Here is a 19,981-nt window from a genome sequence, read left to right as displayed (position 1 = left end):
GAGAGAGGAATAACGTCGTGGGAGAGACAAAAAGTTAGTAAAAAAACACCCTGAATATGTTTAGAACTACAAATTAACTTTATTCTGTCGATTCTTTTTTTTTTTGTCACAATTCCAACCCTCCTCCTTTATCCTGGCTTGGGACTGGCAAAAGTGACCCAAAAGAGACACTTTGGCAGAGTTACTTCGTTTTTAATCTTATATATATATTTTTTTTAGTTTAGTTTTCTTAATTTGTTTTTGTTTTTAACCTTATTGTCCACTTAGGAGCCTACAACAAGTCACAGTAAAACATGAACATTTTTAACCATAAAATTTAAAAAAATGTATACAATCTACATTAACAGTCTAAAAGGACCAAAAAGAGACAATAGAAAAAACTGTCAATGGCAATGTGAGAAAATTATAGTAACTAGTCTGGCCCTAATTCAGGTGAATTGTTTTTTTATGTAAGCCTTAGGGGTCAGTCAGCGGCGGCGTATGAGCGATTAATTTGCAGTCTGGACGCTGAGGGGTGAACATCTGTTCTGACTACAGCTGGGAGGGACTGCTGCGTGAGGACTGGGCCACCTGTGAGTGCTTTGGGACGGGGGTGGGGCCCACAGCAGCACCTGCTGCTCGTTGAGAAGAGTAAGAATGATACGTGCTTTCACGTCAGTCTCCAATAACACCAGAAAAAGTCTCTAGATTTGTCCTTAGTCACTTTATTGAAAATGTGTCGCTAGAGGGGTCCGAATACTCCCTAAATATAGCAACAAGGCCACTAAGTTGGCAGCACTGCACCCATGAGACAGACCATATCTCCCAGGTGAAAAAGACTGAACTTAATTTATGAGCTAAGGGCCTTTATGGCACCATGGCAGAAGTTGCACCAGTCAGATTTTACATTTTTTAAATATACTTTTATTTAACCAGGCAAGTCAGTTAAGAACAAATTCTTATTTACAATGACTGGGCCAATTATGCGCCACCCTATGAAAAAATATCTGACCCTGTATTAGTTTGGGACCTACTTGTGGCAAGATCTAGGCCAGACGGAGAAGGGTGAATGAAGTTGCCCCTAGACGCTGATCTTAAGTAAATTTAGCATTTTCCTCAACAATGGTTAAGGTTAGATAGGATTGGAGAAGCTGATCCTAGATCAGTTCCTAGGGGAAACTTAATTCCAGAGCAGTCTAGAGAAGGAGCCTACAACAAGGGACACTGGGAAATTCTGGGTAACCAGCCACAATGCCTTGTTATAATGTGACGGTCCCTACAGGGGAAATGTAGAAAGTACAAAAGCAGCTGATCAAGGTTTGCTGTTTTCTCGTTCTGGTTAGAGGCTGATCCTAAAGTACATCTCAGTTCGTTCTAGACCTTTTTAGACTGTTGTTCACAGTAAAAGAATGAAATAGGGTACATGGAGGAAAATTAGAATTTCTTCATTTATTTAAAGTTGGGGCTGCATTTTACAAACCACATTACTTTCGACATGAATCATAGCATCTAATTTCAAAATTATACTAGACAATGAACAGAACCCATAGAAGGAAAACAGCATGTTTGTGAATGTCTGTTTTTAAATTAATATAGTGATAAATGTCATGTTGTGTCCTTAAAAATAACAACAACGAGTAGAGTCAGTAGACCAATGATGTCAATTGTAATACAAACAGCTGACAGGAACTTAAACAATAAGACAATGCACTTTATATACAAAGAAATAGAAAAATTAAGTACATGTACAGTATAATTACTCTGATCATTTGACACTTAATTACAAAAATGAAAATACCATTTTGTATTGGTTAAATAAAAATCTAAAGAAATTACATGATGTGAAAAGCTTCTTTATTTAATTGTTTACAATACATACGGTAAGAGATCAATGGAGCGCCGATGGCCACGCACCCGTAGGGGATAGCACAAGGACACTGTCAATGGCGTCCATTCAGAAAAGCTGATACAAAAAAAGTTAATATTTGTCAAATCAATCACAATTTACAGCAGACGCTAGTGAAAGTCTACACACCCTTTGCAGTCTTCACATTTTGCCTTAATTAAATCTAAAAAGGGAGTAAATTATTTTTTTCATATCGATCTACCTACTCCACATTTTCAAAGTGAAAGAAAAATTATAGTCATTTGGAAAATGTTCTAAGAAATACAAAATGCGGATGTATTGAATGCTTATGTCTTCACACCCCAGAGTTAATACTTGGTGGAAGCACCTTTGGCAGCCATTACAGCTGTGAATAATAATTTTGAATAAGACTCTACCAACCTTGCACAACTCTTAGGGCAATGTATATCTATTGTTTCTGTCAAAATTGCTCAAGCGCAGTACATTTGTTTGGGAATCATTGATGGACAGCAATATTCAAACCGTGTCTCAGATTTTTAAAGCAGATTTAAGTCAGGAAGGAGACTGGACCATTCAGGAACACTCAACACCTCTTAGAACGCCATTCTGTTGTGTCTTTGGCATTAAAATGTGTGCAACTGTCCCGCAGAAAAATACAACTCTATCTCAGGATTAGGTCTTCCTCTAACTTCTCATTAATTTGGAACATGTTCTATAACTTTCCTTCACTTAGATCATGTGGTTAGGTTGTGTCGATCTGTAGGAAACCCCCAAATTCATTAATTTTTTTGTAAATTTAATGTCAAGGCAGAAAAATATGAAGACTGTGCAAGTGTTGTGTAACTTTCACTAGGCACTGTATGTGTTCTAACAGGCCTATAATGTGGTTACTAAATAGATTCTGGACCTATCCCCCATGGGGGGACGGGTGTGTGGCGTTTCCATGGTTTTGGTCGAACTCTTACCTAATCTATGCAATTATTGCATTACACTGATGCTGTCATAACACCCTGCAATGCTGACAGTTTTAGTGTGGTGAAACAGTCCATTGCCCTCTCACCGTCTCTCTTTCTCTCCCTCTTCTTCGTGCAGTTCTTTCTTTTCTTTATTTCTTTCAGTCCAAGAAGAAAATGTTGTTGAACTGTGTCGCACAGAGCCTCTTCACTTCCTCTGTTGGTTGAAAAAAAACAGGGTTGGGATCAGTAAGTATAACCAAGAAAACATGTGAGATGAGCTCAAAGAAACAATAATTAATCAATCCATGTTGGACCTACCATTAACTTCAATCAAATTGGCATTCTTCTGGTTCAAGATAACGTAGAGTTCTCTCTGGTCCGACTTCTTGCCGACCACCCAGTAGTCTGTCATAGCCTTCACAATGATCTCTTCATCTTCATCAACCCTAAGGCAACATACAAAAATAACATGAACATACGGACACTGTAATATACTTTACATACAGAGTTGCCAAAACTAGGCCTCCGAGTGCTAACCCTAACAGGGTTTTTGTGGTATTTCATTGGGCATACCTGGCGAAGTCACAGTTGATGTCTCCCAGAATCTTCATGAGGTCTGGGTGGACCGAGGTCAGAGAGACGCTGGCTGTCTTTCTCATGTGGATGGTGCTCTTCTCTGCCAGGTTCATGTGGTTGAAGTAGATGAACTTGAACTGGGGCTCCTTGTCCGGCCTGCAACAACACAGAGGGAGAGGATCTCGATTAGAGGTCGACCGATTAATCAGGGCCGATTTCAAGTTTTCATAACAATCAGTAATCTGCATTTTTGGATGCTCATTATGGCCGATTACAATGCACTCCACGAGGAGACTGCATGGCAGTCTGACCACACAAGTGCAGCAAGGAGCAAAGGTAAGTTGCTAGCTAGCTAAACTTATCTTGTAATTTTTTTGTTGTTGAAAAATCACTAGTTAGGTTGATGATATTACTAGGTTAACTAGCTTGTCCTGCGTTGCAAATAGTCAATGCGGTACCTGTTAATTTATCATCGAATCCCAGCCTACTTTGCCAAAAAGGGTGATGATTTTAAAACCGCATTTGCGAAAAAAGCACTGTGGTTGCACCAATGTACCTAACCATAAACATCAATGCCTTTCTTAAAATCAATAGACAAGTATATATTTTTTTAAAACCTGCAGTTAAACCTTTAGTTAAAAGAAATTCATGTTAGCAGGTAACTAGGGAAATTGTGTCACTCCTCTTGCGTTCTGTGCAAGCAGAGTCAGGGTATATGCAGCAGTTTGGGCCACCTGGCTCGTTGCGAACTGTGTGAAGACCATTTTTTCCAAACAAAGAGTATAATTAATTTGCCTGATTTTTACATAATTATGACATAACATTGAAGGTTGTGTAATGTAACAGCAATATTTAGACTTACGGATGCCACACGTTCGATAAAATACGGAACGGTTCCGTATTTCACTGAAAGAATAAACGTTTTGTTTTCGTAATGATAGTTTCAGAATTTGACCATAATTAATTACCTAAGGCTCGTATTTGTGTATTTATTATATTATAATTAAGTCTATGATTTCATAGAGCAGTCTGAGCGGTGGTAGTTAGCAGCAGGCTCGTAAGCATTCATTCAAACAGCACTTTCCTGCGTTTGCCAGCAGCTCTTCGCAATGCTTGAAGCACAGCGCTGTTTATGACTTCAAGCCTATCAACTCCCGAGATTAGACTGGCAATACTAAAGTGCCTATTAGAACAATCCAATAGTCAAAGGTATATGAAATACAAATGGTAGAGAGAGAAATAGTCCTGTAATTCCTATAATAACGACAACCTAAAACTTCTTACCTGGGAATATTGAAGACTCATGTTAAAAGGAACCACCAGCTTTCTCATGTTCTGAGCAAGGAACTTAAACGTTTGCTTTTTTACATGGCACATATTGCACTTTTACTTTTTTCTCCAACACTTTGTTTTTGCATTATTTAAACCAAATTGAACATGTTTCATTATTTATTTGAGACTAAATTGATTTTATTTATGTATTATATTAAATTAAGTGTTCATTGTTCATTCAATATTATTGTAATTGTCGACTTCTAAAAATAATAAATTAAATTGTCCGATTTAATCGGTATCGGACGTTTTTCGTCCTCCAATAACCGGTATCGGTTGACCTCTAATGACGATCATTACAAGGATGAGAGGAGAGTCTAATGCCAATTTCACACTACTGAGCCGAGATGAGCAGAGCCAAGTAGGACTGTATTGCGCTAGCCTGCTTACTCATTACAAATAGTTGCTGGAACCATACTGGAAAGGCCCATATGTAAATAAAATATCAGAGCCAGCACAATGTTAGGACGTTGCCATGAGGAGCACTGCAGATATTGAGATGAGCGCGATGCAAGACCTTTCTCTCACACATTCACAGAGTATGTGCGCAGGGTCACGGGTGTGTGTCACGCTGCTACACTCGGTAGCTCTGGGACAAAAACAGGGGAAAAGGTTAGCTTCGTGCTTCAACGCTCTTAGTTGTTGCGGGAAAAAAAAAAAAATTCTGTGTACTTTGTGCATCACTGAATCTACCTTTAGGCAGTACTACACCTCAGGACCATCATCAGTTTATCCAGGTCATTGAGTTCATTGGTCCAATCGTCAAGAGGATGTCGTGGCAAACATGTACCTTTTTAAAAACGCATGATATATTTTGGACCGTGATTTCTATCATGGCGTGTTGGAACAACACAGGAACTGGAGGCTAGAGGATTAAAGCAACAGTACTGACCCTGATATCCTGCGGTTGACATTGTATTGTTCACATATGTCGGAGGCCAGCAGGGTGAGCTGAGGTCCCACCAGACCATCCAGCTGCTCACAGAACTCCCTCGTCAGCTCCACAGATGCTGGGGGAGAGAGAATATGACCACACGGTAGTTAGAATTAGTAGAATGGACTTTGGAACTTCTAAGAATTTATAAGTTTTTTTCTTTCACAGTCCACATAATATGGCAATGCCTTAGAATTTTCCATTGCATTATTCACAGAACAGTTTAACGGCAGACTCAGAGAATGCTGAGAAATTATGTAATAAGCATCAGCCCAGCTGTTTGGGGGGAGGGGACTGACCAAATGATATGAGAGGATACTCACCACTGATCATAAAACAAACCGCTGCACTCATCGCCTGAAATAAAGAGCAGACGATGTGCAGTTTGAATATAATGGGTCGAGAGAAAATAATACTATAATTTAGAACTTATTACCAAATACATTGAGTTTATAAATCATTTAAAGAAGCCATTTGAGATACCAACGAACAAAGCCAATTCCCCCAACATCAGAGGTCATATCCCGGGTTAAACCTTCTCTTTGTTCTTCAGTAATGAAATAATAACAGATTACCACATTTTCTGCCAAACAAATAATGGGTTGGGAGTACTGCCTGTCTCTCTCTTAAAAACACAAATAATAAAGCATCTACTGAGTTCGCACAAAACCCAGCAGGGCTCCAGACCACAGTTCCCTGCTCCTCAGTTCTGTCCCAAATGACGCCCTATTCCCTATGTAGTGCACTACACTGGACCAGAACCCTGCACTACATTTGACTAGATCCCTATGGGCCCTGGTCAAAAGTAGTGCACTCTATAGGGAATAGAGTACCATTTAGAATGATGCCCTCTCCTCACCTTATAAACTATCAGATGCAGCTCCTCATAACTGTCCTCTGTGTTGACAAATATTCTAGGGAACCGGAATTTGGCCTCTGGGTCTTTGAGGTTAGCAGGTCCTGTCAAAAACCTGAGGGTGGAAAGAGGACAGGATATGACGGCGTATGCATCACAGCTCATCACAATTATTTTGATTGACAAGGGTGTTTCACAATTAAAAAACAAACTTAGTTTGATGCAAATCAGAAACTGTTTTACCTCACAATTTTTTTAATCTCCAAGTCGATCTAGCAATTTGTAAATGTATATGTGGACGTACAGTTTGCATACTGTGTGTATCCCTTCCATAATTTGCACTGTCACAGTTTTCCCCCACCCTTGGGTGGGTCTCTCTCTACCCCACCCCACTCGGGAGTCACACTGGCCTGGCAGTGGCACACTCTCAGGGATCACTCTTCCTCCAACAACGGCTCTATTTCAATGCATTCATATTAAGTGCTTGTATTCTGTCTTCTCTGTGCTTGTATTCAGATCTAAATAAAAGGTTGTCTGTGTGTTTGACTACTTTCTGCTAAGCAACTTGCCCTAAGAGGATAACCTCTTAATTCTACCCATTCTTTGAGATCATTTATTCACCTTCCCTTCTATTAAGTGATCGCTGCTCTGACCAGACAGGATAGATGAAAACCATGTAGTGGAACCCCTTCTTTCCGCTTTACAGCCGTATTGAATCAAATCAAACTTTATTTGTCACATGCGCCAAATACAACAGGTGTAGTAGACCTTACCGTGAAATGCTTACAAATCAGTGCTTGGAAGGGATGCAGGAAGGATTGTGTTTTAGAGTATTCATACAGAGACTACAGAGCACCTCTGCTAATAATCTCATCCTCCTCTCCTGCGCTCTCCTCCTCCTCTCTCTCCTACTCTGTCCACCTCAGGCACAGAGGCCTCTAGGGTGGACTAGGCTACACAGAGACTCTGTTAACTAGCTTAGCTCTCCTGCCTCCTCTCTGTTAAGTGTAATTTCCCTTCCTTTGTGTCTGTGTGTGGGATGGTAGAGATAGAAATCTCATTATTGTCAGTGGGGTAAGACCACATCACGTTGGAACACTGATCAGTAATCCTCCATGTTGTTATAACAATCAGACTGGATATTGCACATGCCGGACCACCAACACACTAATTACTAATTACAACCTAATGTTAGCATAATAATGCTTTCCTATCATACCAGAACTATCAAACATAACACCTCATATTGTGATATCACAGTTGATTTTTATTGCTTTCACTTGATAATCTAAAACAACATATTCCTCCATCGCTTTGTTGAAATAACAATATATGCAATAAAAACCATCATGGGATGAACACGATAAAGTCGTAATTCCATCCATCCCCTCAGGTTAAATGTATCAGTCTGCTATAGTCAGATTAGCAGCAGATGTGGCATGGCAAGAAGGCTCCAACCTGACATGATGATCTGGTATCCCTGTCCTTCTGCTCCGAGATCGCAACGGACCAGAGCCCCAGGGAGGGAGCCTGGCCCAGCCTAGCCAGGAGACCTGGAGGGAGGGGAGGCAGCTGACCAGAGCCCCAGGGAGGGAGCCTGGCCCAGCCTAGCCAGGAGACCTGGAGGGAGGGGAGGCAGCGGACCAGAGAGGGCGTTTAAGGACTTACCTCCCATAGTGAAGCAGATTCCCTGCCACCTCTGGCCTTAAGGGAGAGTCCCTACCAGCCAGCTGGAGAGAGAAAGGGAGGATGAGGAAGAAGAAGAGAGACGGGGAGGGAGAGAGTTAGAAGAGAGATGTTGGAGAGAGAGAAGCTGCTTTAGTATAACTTAAGTCATTATCAACATTGTCTGAGCCTGTGGGGTATCAATGTGTGGTCAACTTTAAATGTGCTTGTTACACAACAATACATTCTTCGTGTGGCATGATGCCATTGTGGAGCAGGTGTTGGAATAGTTCTGGCAACGTTGAGGGAAGGTTTAGGCAGAGGATCAGAGTTTTAATAGAACAGAGGCAAGGAAGTGGCAGTTGCTTGCGCTCTAGCTCCTCTGTGATCCCTCTCCCTCCTCTCTCTGTGATCCCTCCTCTCTCCCTCCCTCGCTCCCGGATCCCTCCTCTCTCCCTCCCTCGCTCCCGGATCCCTCTCTCCTCTCTCTCTGATCCCCCCTCTCCCTCGCTCCCTGATCCCTCCTCTCTCCCTGGCTCCGATCTCTCCCTCGCTCACCCCCTTGCTCCCTGATCCCTCGCTCTCTGATCCCTCCTCTCCCCCCTCGCTCTCTGATCCCTCCTCTCTCCCCTCGCTCCCTGATCCCTCCCTGATCCCTCCCTCCTCTCTCCCTGATCCCTCCCTCCCTCCCTGATCCCTCCCTGATCCCTCCCTCCCTCCCTCCTCTCTCCCTGATCCCTCCCTCCCTCCCTCCCTCCTCTCTCCCTGATCCCTCCCTCCCTCCCTCCCTCCTCTCTCCCTGATCCCTCCCTCCCTCCCTCCCTCCTCTCTCCCTGATCCCTCCCTCCCTCCCTCCTCTCTCCCTGATCCCTCCCTCCCTCCTCTCTCCCTGATCCCTCCCTCCCGCCTCTCTCCCTGATCCCTCCCTCCCTCCTCTCTCCCTGATCCCTCCCTCCCTCCTTCCTCTCTCCCTGATCCCTCCCTCCCTCCTTCCTCTCTCCCTGATCCCTCCCTCCCTCCTTCCTCTCTCCCTGATCCCTCCCTCCCTCCTTCCTCTCTCCCTGATCCCTCCCTCCCTCCTTCCTCTCTCCCTGATCCCTCCCTCCCTCCTTCCTCTCTCCCTGATCCCTCCCTCCCTCCTTCCTCTCTCCCTGATCCCTCCCTCCTTCCTCTCTCCCTGATCCCTCCCTCCTCGATCCCTCCCTCCTCGATCCCTCCCCGATCCCTCCCTCCTCGATCCCTCCTCAATCCCTGATCCCTCCCTCCTTGACCCTCCCTCCTCGATCCCTGATCCCTCCCTCCTCTCTCCGATACCTCCTTCTCACCCTCTCTCACCTCTGGTTCAGAGTGTCTGGGGAACAGTGACGTCGTCAGGTACTTGTACAGGATCCGCATATCATCCTGCTCCAGACCACTCCTGCATGGGGACAACAAAAAAAGGGGACACACCTTTGTTAGCATCAAACACTTCCTGTTCATGTTCAGTCTGTTCAGGAGTATTGATGAACTAAACCCATCATCTCCATGGCTCACCATGGGCCCAATGCTATCATAACTGCTCAAATAATTTGATTAGCTATCAATCAAATCCTTAGGATCAATCAATTATCACGTAATCCCCAGATTACATACTGTAACGGGTCAGACTAACAGTTAAAAGTGAGAGAGACATGTCGGGGTATTAATTACTGTAATCAGATTGTGTGTATTTAAGGCATCTTCTGTCTCCCAGCCATGCCCAAGACAACCCCATACCTAGCCCAGCCTAACGAGATAAGGAGCATTGCCACTGCTGCCAGGCTCCCCCACACCTTACAGTGGTAAAGGGCTGCAAGAAGGCGCCAAGGGCCTGCAGGAAGCCCAATAACCTCCCCCCTCCTCACCTCCTGGCATCCCAAAAAACAGCCTACTAGGCCTGGCCAGTTGAATGGTGAAGCAACCTGTGCCTCAAGATCACGGAAGAATGCAATTCAGAGCTTATGTTGTTCAACGATTTATGTTAGCATTGGCAAATTGTAGGCTAAATTTGGTTTCTACATGTGGGCAGGTGTTTTAAACCAGAGTACAGCAGACAACCCCCACACATCCCACACACGGTCTGCTTCCCCCAGCCGTACCATATCAGCTGGTCGTTGTAGAGGAAGGCTGTGTATTTGATCAGGCTGAGGCTCTCCTCCACTCTGTTTACGAATGACTGGATCTTCAGGTAGGTCATCTTGTCCAGGGGGAAAAAGGCAATCCCACCGAACACGTCCAGCAGGTCACAGGACTGCAGGTGCAGCGTCTGCAGGTACTGGAGGAGACCAGGGATAGAGGACAGTTATACATGCAGCCATGTCTCTGTTTGGTTAATAGACATCAGGGATACGTGGGGAAGGTGAGGTGTTAGCTTAGAAAGCAAAGTTATACGCACATCCCATTGTGATCAGGAGCCCAATGCTGAGAAACCTCATTAAGAAACACAAAAGGGCTGCACACTGTATGCCTGGACAACACAATGCTCCTATTTCCAGCTTCAATGGCAGCCATATTTCTGTCCAAGGTGGATCTCAGTTAGGTCAAAGCTGGAGATATTAGTTTACCTGCGTAGTGCTTACATTGCTGTTCCCAAAGACACGAAAGGACACTAGAATTGCAAGAACATTTCAACCTGGGATACGATACAGACACCACAGGCCTTCTCTGTGTCTGAGTTACATACTGGAAAGGAGAAGCCCTTGATAGGATTAGGGAGAGCTGGGGGTTTCCTCTGTCTAGGTATGAATAATGAACACAGGTCATTGCAGCCAATGGGCTGGGCCTGTAGTATGGAGGCTGCTGTGACCAGCTCTCCTTGAGAAAGGCGCTATTTCTGAGTAGTGATAATTAGTGGGGAAGTCATATTTGAAGGTCACTTATGACTGACATCTGACCCTGCATTTAGTCACTAGAAACTCAATAGAGTCTACCACTCTAGACGGCTAGAAGAACCAGTAGCATTCCTGTCTGTCAAGCAGGCGGCCAGGCCTGGAAACCACCACCACACCTTTAGTAACGTGGATAGCATACAACACCAGATGTGAATGTTTTCACTGTAAAAACAAAAGGACATCTAAGGGGTAGGAACTACTAAGAAGTAAGAGTCGATGTGTGTAATATATATATTTACAAAGATTTGCAAATGAATTTCACAAGTAGTCAATAATCTGGCATTGAAATAGCAGTGCCCTGCCCCTAGGAAAACTTTGCTGAGAAAAGACTGAAAATATGCATAGATGATTTCTGTTGAACTGTCCAATCAAGCTACATTACTCAAAGTATATAAAGCACAATAGTAAAACAGATGTTCTGCATCCAATAAGACATGAAAACTCACCTCATCACCTAGTACCACCCATCATCATGTATATAGTTGCAGAGACTTGAAGTATATACTATGTAGCCTAGTGTTTGTTCTGTTTTACCCTGTAAAAGAACTTGTCAAGCTTCTGCATGAGCAGCTCCACCCCGCCTGCTTCCATTGCTCTGCCAAATGTGCCATTGAAGAGCTGGAGAACAGAGCAACGAAAAGATCCATCAGCAAACCACATCCTTTCTAAATGTCAGTCTCTAACACAGTCTTTACTAGAGAATGTGAGCTGGTTGAGGTTTACTCCCGAGTCCCAACCGGATGCTCACCTTGTACATACTGTAGCATTCCCGTAATACTGCACCGTAAACTGTGTCCTACACAAATAAGAGAATAAACAACTGAGAAAGTTATAAATGTTCTGCACAAAAGAATTGAATTCCCTCATAAATGGACCAGACAAACACGAAATATACACAAATAAAAGATGCAACAAATTAAGTCGTACAAGTATTTCCTCTTCCTGATATTCTATTGTGGGAGGTCTCCCATCTTTATTAGGTTTTTCTACCATCGGGTTCCGCACCACCTGGAGAAGCAAACAAGGACAGGTTGAGGAGAGGTATTATCTATTCAAAAGTATCCTAGGAGACCTAATGACTTGTCAAAAATATATGAGTGTGCTGAGAGCTCAACCGCTCTATACAGCACATTCAGAAAGTATTCACACCCCTTCTTCCACGTGTTGTTGTGTTACAGCCTGTATTTATTCAATTGAGATTTTGTGTCACTGAGCTACACACAGTACCCCATTATATTAAAGTGGAATTATGTTCTAAGAAATGTTTAAAAAATGTATTACAAATTAAATGTCTTGTCAATAAGTATTCAACACCTTTGTTATGGCAATCCTAAATAAGTACAGGAGTAAAAATGTGCTTAAAAAGTCACATAATAAGTTGTATGGACTGACCCGTGTGCAATAATAGTGGTTAACATCTTTTTTTTTATGACTATTCTCTGTACTCCACACATACAATTATCTGTATGGTCCCTCAGTTGAGCAGTGAATTTCAAACAGAGATTCAACCACAAAGACTAAGGAGGTTTTCCAATGCTTCGCAAAGAAGGGCACCTATGGTAGATGGGGTAAAAAATAAAAATAAAGCAGACATTGAATATCCCACTGAGCATGGTGAAGCTATTAATTGCACTTTGGACGGTGTATCAATACACCCGGTCACGACAAAGATACAGGTGTCCTTCCTAACTCAGTTGCTGGAGAGGAAGGAAACCACTCAGGGATTTGGTGAGAACATTTTTTTTACAACAAAACGTGAAATAAGGCAAGGGGTATGAATCATTTCCTAAGGCACTGTATATACTAAGTGTAAATTAGTTGGAAAACCAATGTACCATAACGATCCAGAAACTGTCCTCTGCCTCAAAGAAGAACTGCCTGTTCTTCTGTGTGTGTAGGGATTTAGCAGGCTTCGTTGGACAGAAGGTTCTGGAATATAGCAAAGATGGTGGTTGAGATATGTGTATTGGATTCATATCCCCTAACTAACAGATGTGAGATGTTTTACTTGAAGATAATTGATTAGTTAGTAGTTCCCGTGTACCTGGTAAACTGTACAATGGCTTCACAAAGACCGACATTACGGATCTTCTCATTCTTCTCGACCTCACTGGGATGGTAGAATAAAATCTTCTTCTCCTCCTACAATGCACACAAGAAGGCAGTTTCCACGAGGCACCATATTTGAATGGAGACCACAAAGTTACCAGATAATCATATTGGATCATTTACAGCAGTAAACATTGAGCTGATGAACAGTGTGTTTGAAGTTCATAGTGAGAACATGTGAAACACACAGGAAATAAAAACAACCAAATGGAGCTGACCTCTCCCTCTCGTGACCCAAATGAAGGATTATAGACGAAAAAGCTGAGAAGAGATGGGGTGTACTGTTTCTCTTGCATTCCCGAAGCCATTCTCGGACTGCAACAGAGGAAGATGCTGATCAACTATCTGTGACTGAACAGACGGAAAGATGTATCACAATGAGACCTGGGTTTTACCTGATCATCAGCATTAGTGTGGTTTGTGTCTGGACGTCCTCTGTTCCAGAGTGAATTTAGCATGCTTTGTGGCTGCAGACAAAAAGAATATCAGCTCAGCTTTAAAAACGCTACAAATACATTTGAGAGTTTCAAGTTCCTTGGTGTCCACAACACCAATTAACTATCGTAGTCTAAACACACCAAGACAGTCGTGAAGCGGACACGACAACACCTTTTCCCCCTCAGAAGAATGAAAAGATTTGGCATGGGTCCCCAGATCCTCGAAGTTCAACAGTTGCACCACCGAGAGCATTCTGACCAGTTGCCTGGTATGGCAACTGCTCGGCATCTGACCGTAAACGGCTACAGAGGGTAGTGCATACGTCCCAGTACATCACTGGGGCCAGGCTTCCTGCCACCGAGGACCTATATACTAGGCGGTGTCAGAGGAAAGCCCGACAAAATTGTAAAAGACTCCAGTAGACTGTTCTCTCTGCTACCCCACAGCAAGCGGTACAGGAGTGCCAAATCTAGGATCAAAAAGCTTGTGAACAGCATCTACCCCCAAGCCATAAGACTGCCGAACAATTAATCAAATGGCCACCCCCTCTATTTGTTTTTACACGGCTGCTACTTGCTGTTTATTATCTATGCATAGTCACTTCACTCCTACCTACATGTACAAATGATCTCTACTAACCTGCACATTGACTCAGTACCGGTACCCCCTGTTCATAGACTCATTACTGTTATTTTATTGTGTTACTTATTGTACATTTTTCCTTTCGTTTATTTGGTAAATATTTTCTTAACTCTACTTGAACTGCACTGTTGGTTAAGGGCTTGTAAGTAAGCATTTCACGGTAAGGTCTATACTTGTTGTGTTCGGCGTATGTGACAAATCAAATTTGATTTGATCATTTCAGATTAAGAGAATCAGTGAGTCATGGAATTTGGTCTGTTAACTTTAGACAGTAAATTGCATCAAAAGCTCAATATCTCAAATCAGGCTGAAAGATAAGCATGCATTTTCTGATTTGAACAGAGCATTATTACCTTCCACTGACACCAGCTATACTAGTTAGCTGTATAAATGTATCCTAACTTCCACACCTCAGGCGCATGGCTAATTGATCCCCTTTATGTGGCTTGCTAGGTGGCATTACTACAACCTATTATTTTTAATAAGGCCCAGTGCAAGTTAGCATGCTAGCTACCTACGTTAACCAACTCGCTCAAACAAGTCCACAACACAGCTAGCTAACAAGCTAGCACATCGGCCTTAGTAGCCAGGTGGGGACAACGGGGATTTTTTTGCCATCTGAAAAGACAAATGTGATACAAAACAAACGAACTAGCTAAATGTATACTGTTAAAACGTTAATTTGTTAGATACAGCAAGATAGCAATTAGCCGACGTTAGGTGGTTAATTTGTATGGTTGCACTGCAGCAGTGTCAACAATCCGCTAACGTTGTGTTCGCATCGATCTGGGAAAACTATTTCTTTATCACAAATTAATTCGACAATAAACACAACGACGCGACTTACCTTTTACTGTATAAAGTCAGCACATGCAGATAATCTCGTTTGTTGTTAACATTAGTAACAGATACAGTAGAAAAGCCGCGATCAATGACAAAATCCGCGCACACTTCCTGCTTTGACAGCATCTCATGTGTTACAGTAAAAACTGATCGGTGGGATTTATTGCACTTAAACTATGGTTCCACAATAAAACTTCCTGTGATGTCCGTGCCTTTCCAGATTGTGCATAAATCAGGCCTATATACCAATACAACGTTGAAGGAAAACATTGATTGTTCTTGATGATCATGGATTGGTCTTTGTTTCATGAAAATGTAGCCTGAGCAGCCACTGGTGGGCTTTATGGATCTCCACTATCATCTGAGCTTGATGTGCACAGCTGGTAATACATTTGCATCCCCCGGTTCTTAAAACATAAAGGCTTCATTTACCAACACCATGCTAGAGTGACTAATGCCTAGGAATTCTAAGTCCTGATGTTGCACCCCTTGTTCAGCGAGGGGTATACAACAGAATGCTGCAACTGAACGTGGGGCGCAACATCAGGAAGCGTTTGCAGCCTGAATATTGTCATTTAATTATAAATACAATTTTCCAGGTTTTATGCACATTTTTTGTATAAATAACCTCTAAAATATATGTAAACCAGGGGTTGGAACCAGTTCACCGAAAACAAGTTCAGGGAACAGAACCGAAAACTGGAAAATAATTACTTGTTTCAAGGAACATAAACAGAACCTGGAACGAAAGTGATCCATACTGTAATGGAACAGAACCGTTATTTTAAAAGCATGGAAACTGGTTAAAAATGTTATTTTTCGTTCCAGACATTTTTTTCTCGTCCCACAACAAAGCGCCTATACAAAGCCCTCACCCTCTCACTCAGAAAGGTATTTCAGTCCTTGCCTGCAAGATGAAAATCCTTGCCCCTGATCTGTTCCACCTGTCTTGGTGAATGTCTCCATCCCCTTCAGGTGTTGTCCATCTTCCCCATTATCCCCTGTGTATTTATACCTATGTTCTCTGTTTGCCTGTTGACAGTTCATTTTGTTCATTCATACCTGCCAGTGGTTTTCCCCTGGCGCTGGTGCATGGCTTCCTGGTTTTGACCTTTCTGCCTGCGCTGACCCTGCCTACTGTACCTTTGCCCCACTACTCTGGATTACCGACCTCTGCCTGCTCTGAGCCTGTCTGCCGTCCTGTACTTTTGCCCCGCTACTCTGAATTACCGACCTCTGCCTGCCCTGACTCTGAGCCTGCCTGCCGTCCTGTACATTTGCCCCGCTACTCTGAATTACCGACCTCTGCCTGCCCTGACTCTGAGCCTGCCTGCCGTCCTGTACATTTGCCCCGCTACTCTGAATTACCGACCTCTGCCTGCCCTGACTCTGAGCCTGTCTGCCGTCCTGTACTTTTGCCCCGCTACTCTGGATTACCGACCTCTGCCTGCCCTGACTCTGAGCCTGCCTGCCGTCCTGTACTTTTGCCCCGCTACTCTGAATTACCGACCTCTGCCTGCCCTGACTCTGAGCCTGTCTGCCGTCCTGTACTTTTGCCCCGCTACTCTGGATTACCGACCTCTGCCTGCCCTGACTCTGAGCCTGCCTGCCGTCCTGTACTTTTGCCCCGCTACTCTGAATTACCGACCTCTGCCTGCCCTGACTCTGAGCCTGTCTGCCGTCCTGTACTTTTGCCCCGCTACTCTGGAATACCGACCTCTGCCTGCCCTGACTCTGAGCCTGCCTGCCGTCCTGTACATTTGCCCCGCTACTCTGAATTACCGACCTCTGCCTGCCCTGACTCTGAGCCTGTCTGCCGTCCTGTACTTTTGCCCCGCTACTCTGGATTACCGACCTCTGCCTGCCCTGACTCTGAGCCTGCCTGCCGTCCTGTACTTTTGCCCCGCTACTCTGAATTACCGACCTCTGCCTGCCCTGACTCTGAGCCTGTCTGCCGTCCTGTACATTTGCCCCGCTACTCTGAATTACCGACCTCTGCCTGCCCTGACTCTGAGCCTGCCTGCCGTCCTGTACATTTGCCCCACTACTCTGAATTACCGACCTCTGCCTGACTCTGAGCCTGTCTGCCGTCCTGTACTTTTGTCCCGCTACTCTGAATTACCGACCTCTGCCTGCCCTGACTCTGAGCCTGCCTGCCGTCCTGTACATTTGCCCCGCTACTCTGGATTACCGACCTCTGCCTGCCCTGACTCTGAGCCTGTCTGCTGTCCTGTACTTTTGCCCCACTACTCTGAATTACCTACCTCTGCCTGACTCTGAGCCTGTCTGCCGTCCTGTACTTTTGCCCCACTACTCTGAATTACCGACCTCTGCCTGACTCTGAGCCTGCCTGCCGTCCTGTACATTTGCCCCACTACTCTGGATTACCGACCTCTGCCTGCTCTGACTCTGAGCCTGTCTGCCGTCCTGTACATTTGCCCCACTACTCTGAATTACCGACCTCTGCCTGCTCTGACTCTGAGCCTGTCTGCTGTCCTGTACTTTTGCCCCACTACTCTGAATTACCGACCTCTGCCTGACTCTGAGCCTGTCTGCTGTCCTGTACTTTTGCCCCGCTACTCTGAATTACCGACCTCTGCCTGCCCTGACTCTGAGCCTGTCTGCTGTCCTGTACTTTTGCCCCACTACTCTGAATTACCGACCTCTGCCTGCCCTGACTCTGAGCCTGCCTGCCGTCCTGTACATTTGCCCCACTACTCTGAATTACCGACCTCTGCCTGACTCTGAGCCTGTCTGCCGTCCTGTACATTTGACTGCCCGTGTTTGAATGAATAAACTTGTTACTTTGACATTGTCTGCCCCTTTGTCTTACCTTCAAATGTGTTTTACCTGCCCCTGACTTTACTAACTTGATTCATAAGATAGGGAGAGAGATTTTTAATTAGCTAGAGAAGAAAGGATGCACTTGTTCAATGCTAGTTAAAGAAACTATAGGCCTGGTTATCACATTTCACGTTGTATTTATTAACTACAAAAAGGTAATGTGTTTTTAATTCTGGTGCCGCTTTGCACACACAAGCTTGTTAGCTAGTTAACTCAAAGGACATTCAAAATTCCTTCATAGAAGCCTCTCCTCCTAGGTATAATTATGTGGACCTAATGCATATAATGCATGTCATAAGAGACAAAGCCCTTCAAGTATCCTCAAGCCTCGCTTGCTCTCTCCCCACCCACAAAATTTCAGTTGTGTCTTGCACCATTGGCTACACTTTTCTCTCCATCACGCATGTAAACCACTAGCTTGCCTGTTCGATCTGCACTGATTGGTGAAGTCATTGAGCTAAATCTAAAAAAACAAAATAAATACAAATTTCACTGGTTGAAAAAGGAGCAATATAAAATGCTACTTCAATTCATTTATTTTACCCCCTTTTTTCCCCCAATTTCGTGGTATCCAATTGTTAGTAATTACTATCTTGTCTCATCGCTACAACTCCCGTACGGGCTCCGGAGAGATGAAGGTCAAAAGCCATGCGTCCTCCGAAACACAACCCAACCAAGCCGCACTGCTTCTTAACACAGCGCTCATCCAACCCGGAAGCCAGCCGCACCAATGTGTCGGAGGAAACACCGTGCACCTGGCGACCTTGGTTAGCGTGCACTGCGCCCGGCCCGACACAGGAGTCTCTGGTGCGCGATGAGACAAGGATATCTCTACCGGCCAAACCCTCCCTTACCCGGACGACGCTAGGCCAATTGTGTATCGCCCCACGGACCTCCCGGTCGCGGCCGGCTGCGACAGAGCCTGGGCGCGAACCCAGAGTCTCTGATTGGCACAGCTAGCGCTGCGATGCAGTGCAAAATGTTACTTTGTTATATTCAACCTGGTTCAGAACTTTATTTTCCTGGTCGGAACAGTGCAACGAAACTGAAACAATTAGAGTTCTGTTTCTTCAAAAGATGTGAGTGCTATTATACAATTTCAGTACTTGTTCCATTAACAACTTGTCTAAATCCTATAATCAACAGATTTCAGCCCGTATATGGTTGTGGATTGACGGAATTGTTTGGATGAAATACTGGCATATTGGCAGTTAATTTGAAAAAGTAATGGAATCATTCCTCTAAAACAGTGCAGATAAATTCTTCAAATTCTTTATTTTCTCACAATATGTTATCACAGCACTGGAAAACCATGGTTGACCAACTCCCTGAACAATTGGCTGATCTTTAGACCATCATAAGAAGGTTCATGTCCATTCTAGTATTCTAATTCCTAATTCTATGGAACTAGCTCTGTCTGTCCATTCTAGTATTCTAATTCCTAATTCTTTTGGAACTGGCTCTCTCATTTTTCTCTCATCACTTTGTTTAATTCATTCAACAGAAACCTGAGGGGTAGTCTTTCCAACGAGAAATTGAGAGGCCCTGGATACTGTAACCTTAAACTCTGTCACCTCCCTTTGTGTCACCTCAATTTGCTTTAATTCTTTAAAGCGTCAATCAGGAGTTGAGACAATAACGTGTCCTCCCCACCCCTGTTTCAGTAAAAAGCTGAGGAATAGGGCTGGAGAAGTGTAACCACACTGAAATTCATAAACATTGGGATGGATGCAAGGAATGATCAGCCATGATGTATAGTCAAATGTATTGTTATGTTTCCAATTTGGTTTTTTACTTTGTTTACAAACATTCCAGTGAAACACGCTTATATTTTGGATTCTGATGGGGTATGACAGTTGAACTAAGCTCATGGAGCATTTATTGTATAAGTTATATTCTTCAATAATCAATGGGTACATTTAATTCAGAAGCCCAAAAATGGATGAAGCAACTGCAGATTGCCCCTTTAACACTGTTATTTCAGACCTATTCCTGGACAAACAATGAGCAAGGTCCCTTTATGAATTATTG

General features: G+C 43.8%; 1 protein-coding gene across 2 annotated transcripts; it reads right to left on the bottom strand.

The window, feature by feature from the left end:
• Nucleotides 1–1,408: 1,408 nt before the first annotated feature.
• ccz1 (CCZ1 homolog, vacuolar protein trafficking and biogenesis associated) lies at nucleotides 1,409–15,251 on the bottom strand. Of its 2 annotated transcripts, XM_020460573.2 has the most exons (17): nucleotides 15,111–15,251; nucleotides 13,579–13,650; nucleotides 13,402–13,498; nucleotides 13,119–13,216; nucleotides 12,910–13,003; nucleotides 12,002–12,082; nucleotides 11,823–11,870; nucleotides 11,609–11,692; nucleotides 10,283–10,458; nucleotides 9,501–9,582; nucleotides 8,169–8,230; nucleotides 6,504–6,615; nucleotides 5,968–6,001; nucleotides 5,603–5,720; nucleotides 3,376–3,534; nucleotides 3,121–3,248; nucleotides 1,409–3,016 (listed from the first exon to the last, which is right to left on the bottom strand). In XM_020460573.2, exons 2-17 carry the CDS (start codon nucleotides 13,590–13,592, stop codon nucleotides 2,961–2,963), a joined length of 1,443 nt encoding a protein of 480 aa, XP_020316162.1. In that variant the 5' UTR covers nucleotides 13,593–13,650; nucleotides 15,111–15,251; the 3' UTR covers nucleotides 1,409–2,960. The 2 variants fall into 2 exon arrangements, with proteins under 2 accessions (XP_020316162.1, XP_020316163.1); XM_020460574.2 differs by lacking the exon at nucleotides 13,579–13,650 and having other exon boundaries at nucleotides 13,402–13,534.
• Between the last annotated feature and the right edge of the window lie 4,730 nt (nucleotides 15,252–19,981).

Source organism: Oncorhynchus kisutch, linkage group LG25 (assembly GCF_002021735.2).
Source record: "Oncorhynchus kisutch isolate 150728-3 linkage group LG25, Okis_V2, whole genome shotgun sequence".
NCBI classification, from domain to species: domain Eukaryota; kingdom Metazoa; phylum Chordata; class Actinopteri; order Salmoniformes; family Salmonidae; genus Oncorhynchus; species Oncorhynchus kisutch.
Note: the sequence above shows the minus strand (reverse complement) of the source record. Positions and strands in the feature narration are given on the sequence as shown.

What these genes read in the sequence shown, in the direction of transcription:
- ccz1 (XM_020460573.2), bottom strand. An exon ending in ACAGTTTCTGGATCGTTATG is followed by an intron (nt 12,083 to 12,909) that starts GTACATTGGTTT and finishes TTGCTTCTCCAG; the next exon opens with GTGGTGCGGAACCCGATGGT. An exon ending in TGCATCTGATAGTTTATAAG is followed by an intron (nt 6,002 to 6,503) that starts GTGAGGAGAGGG and finishes TCTTTATTTCAG; the next exon opens with GCGATGAGTGCAGCGGTTTG.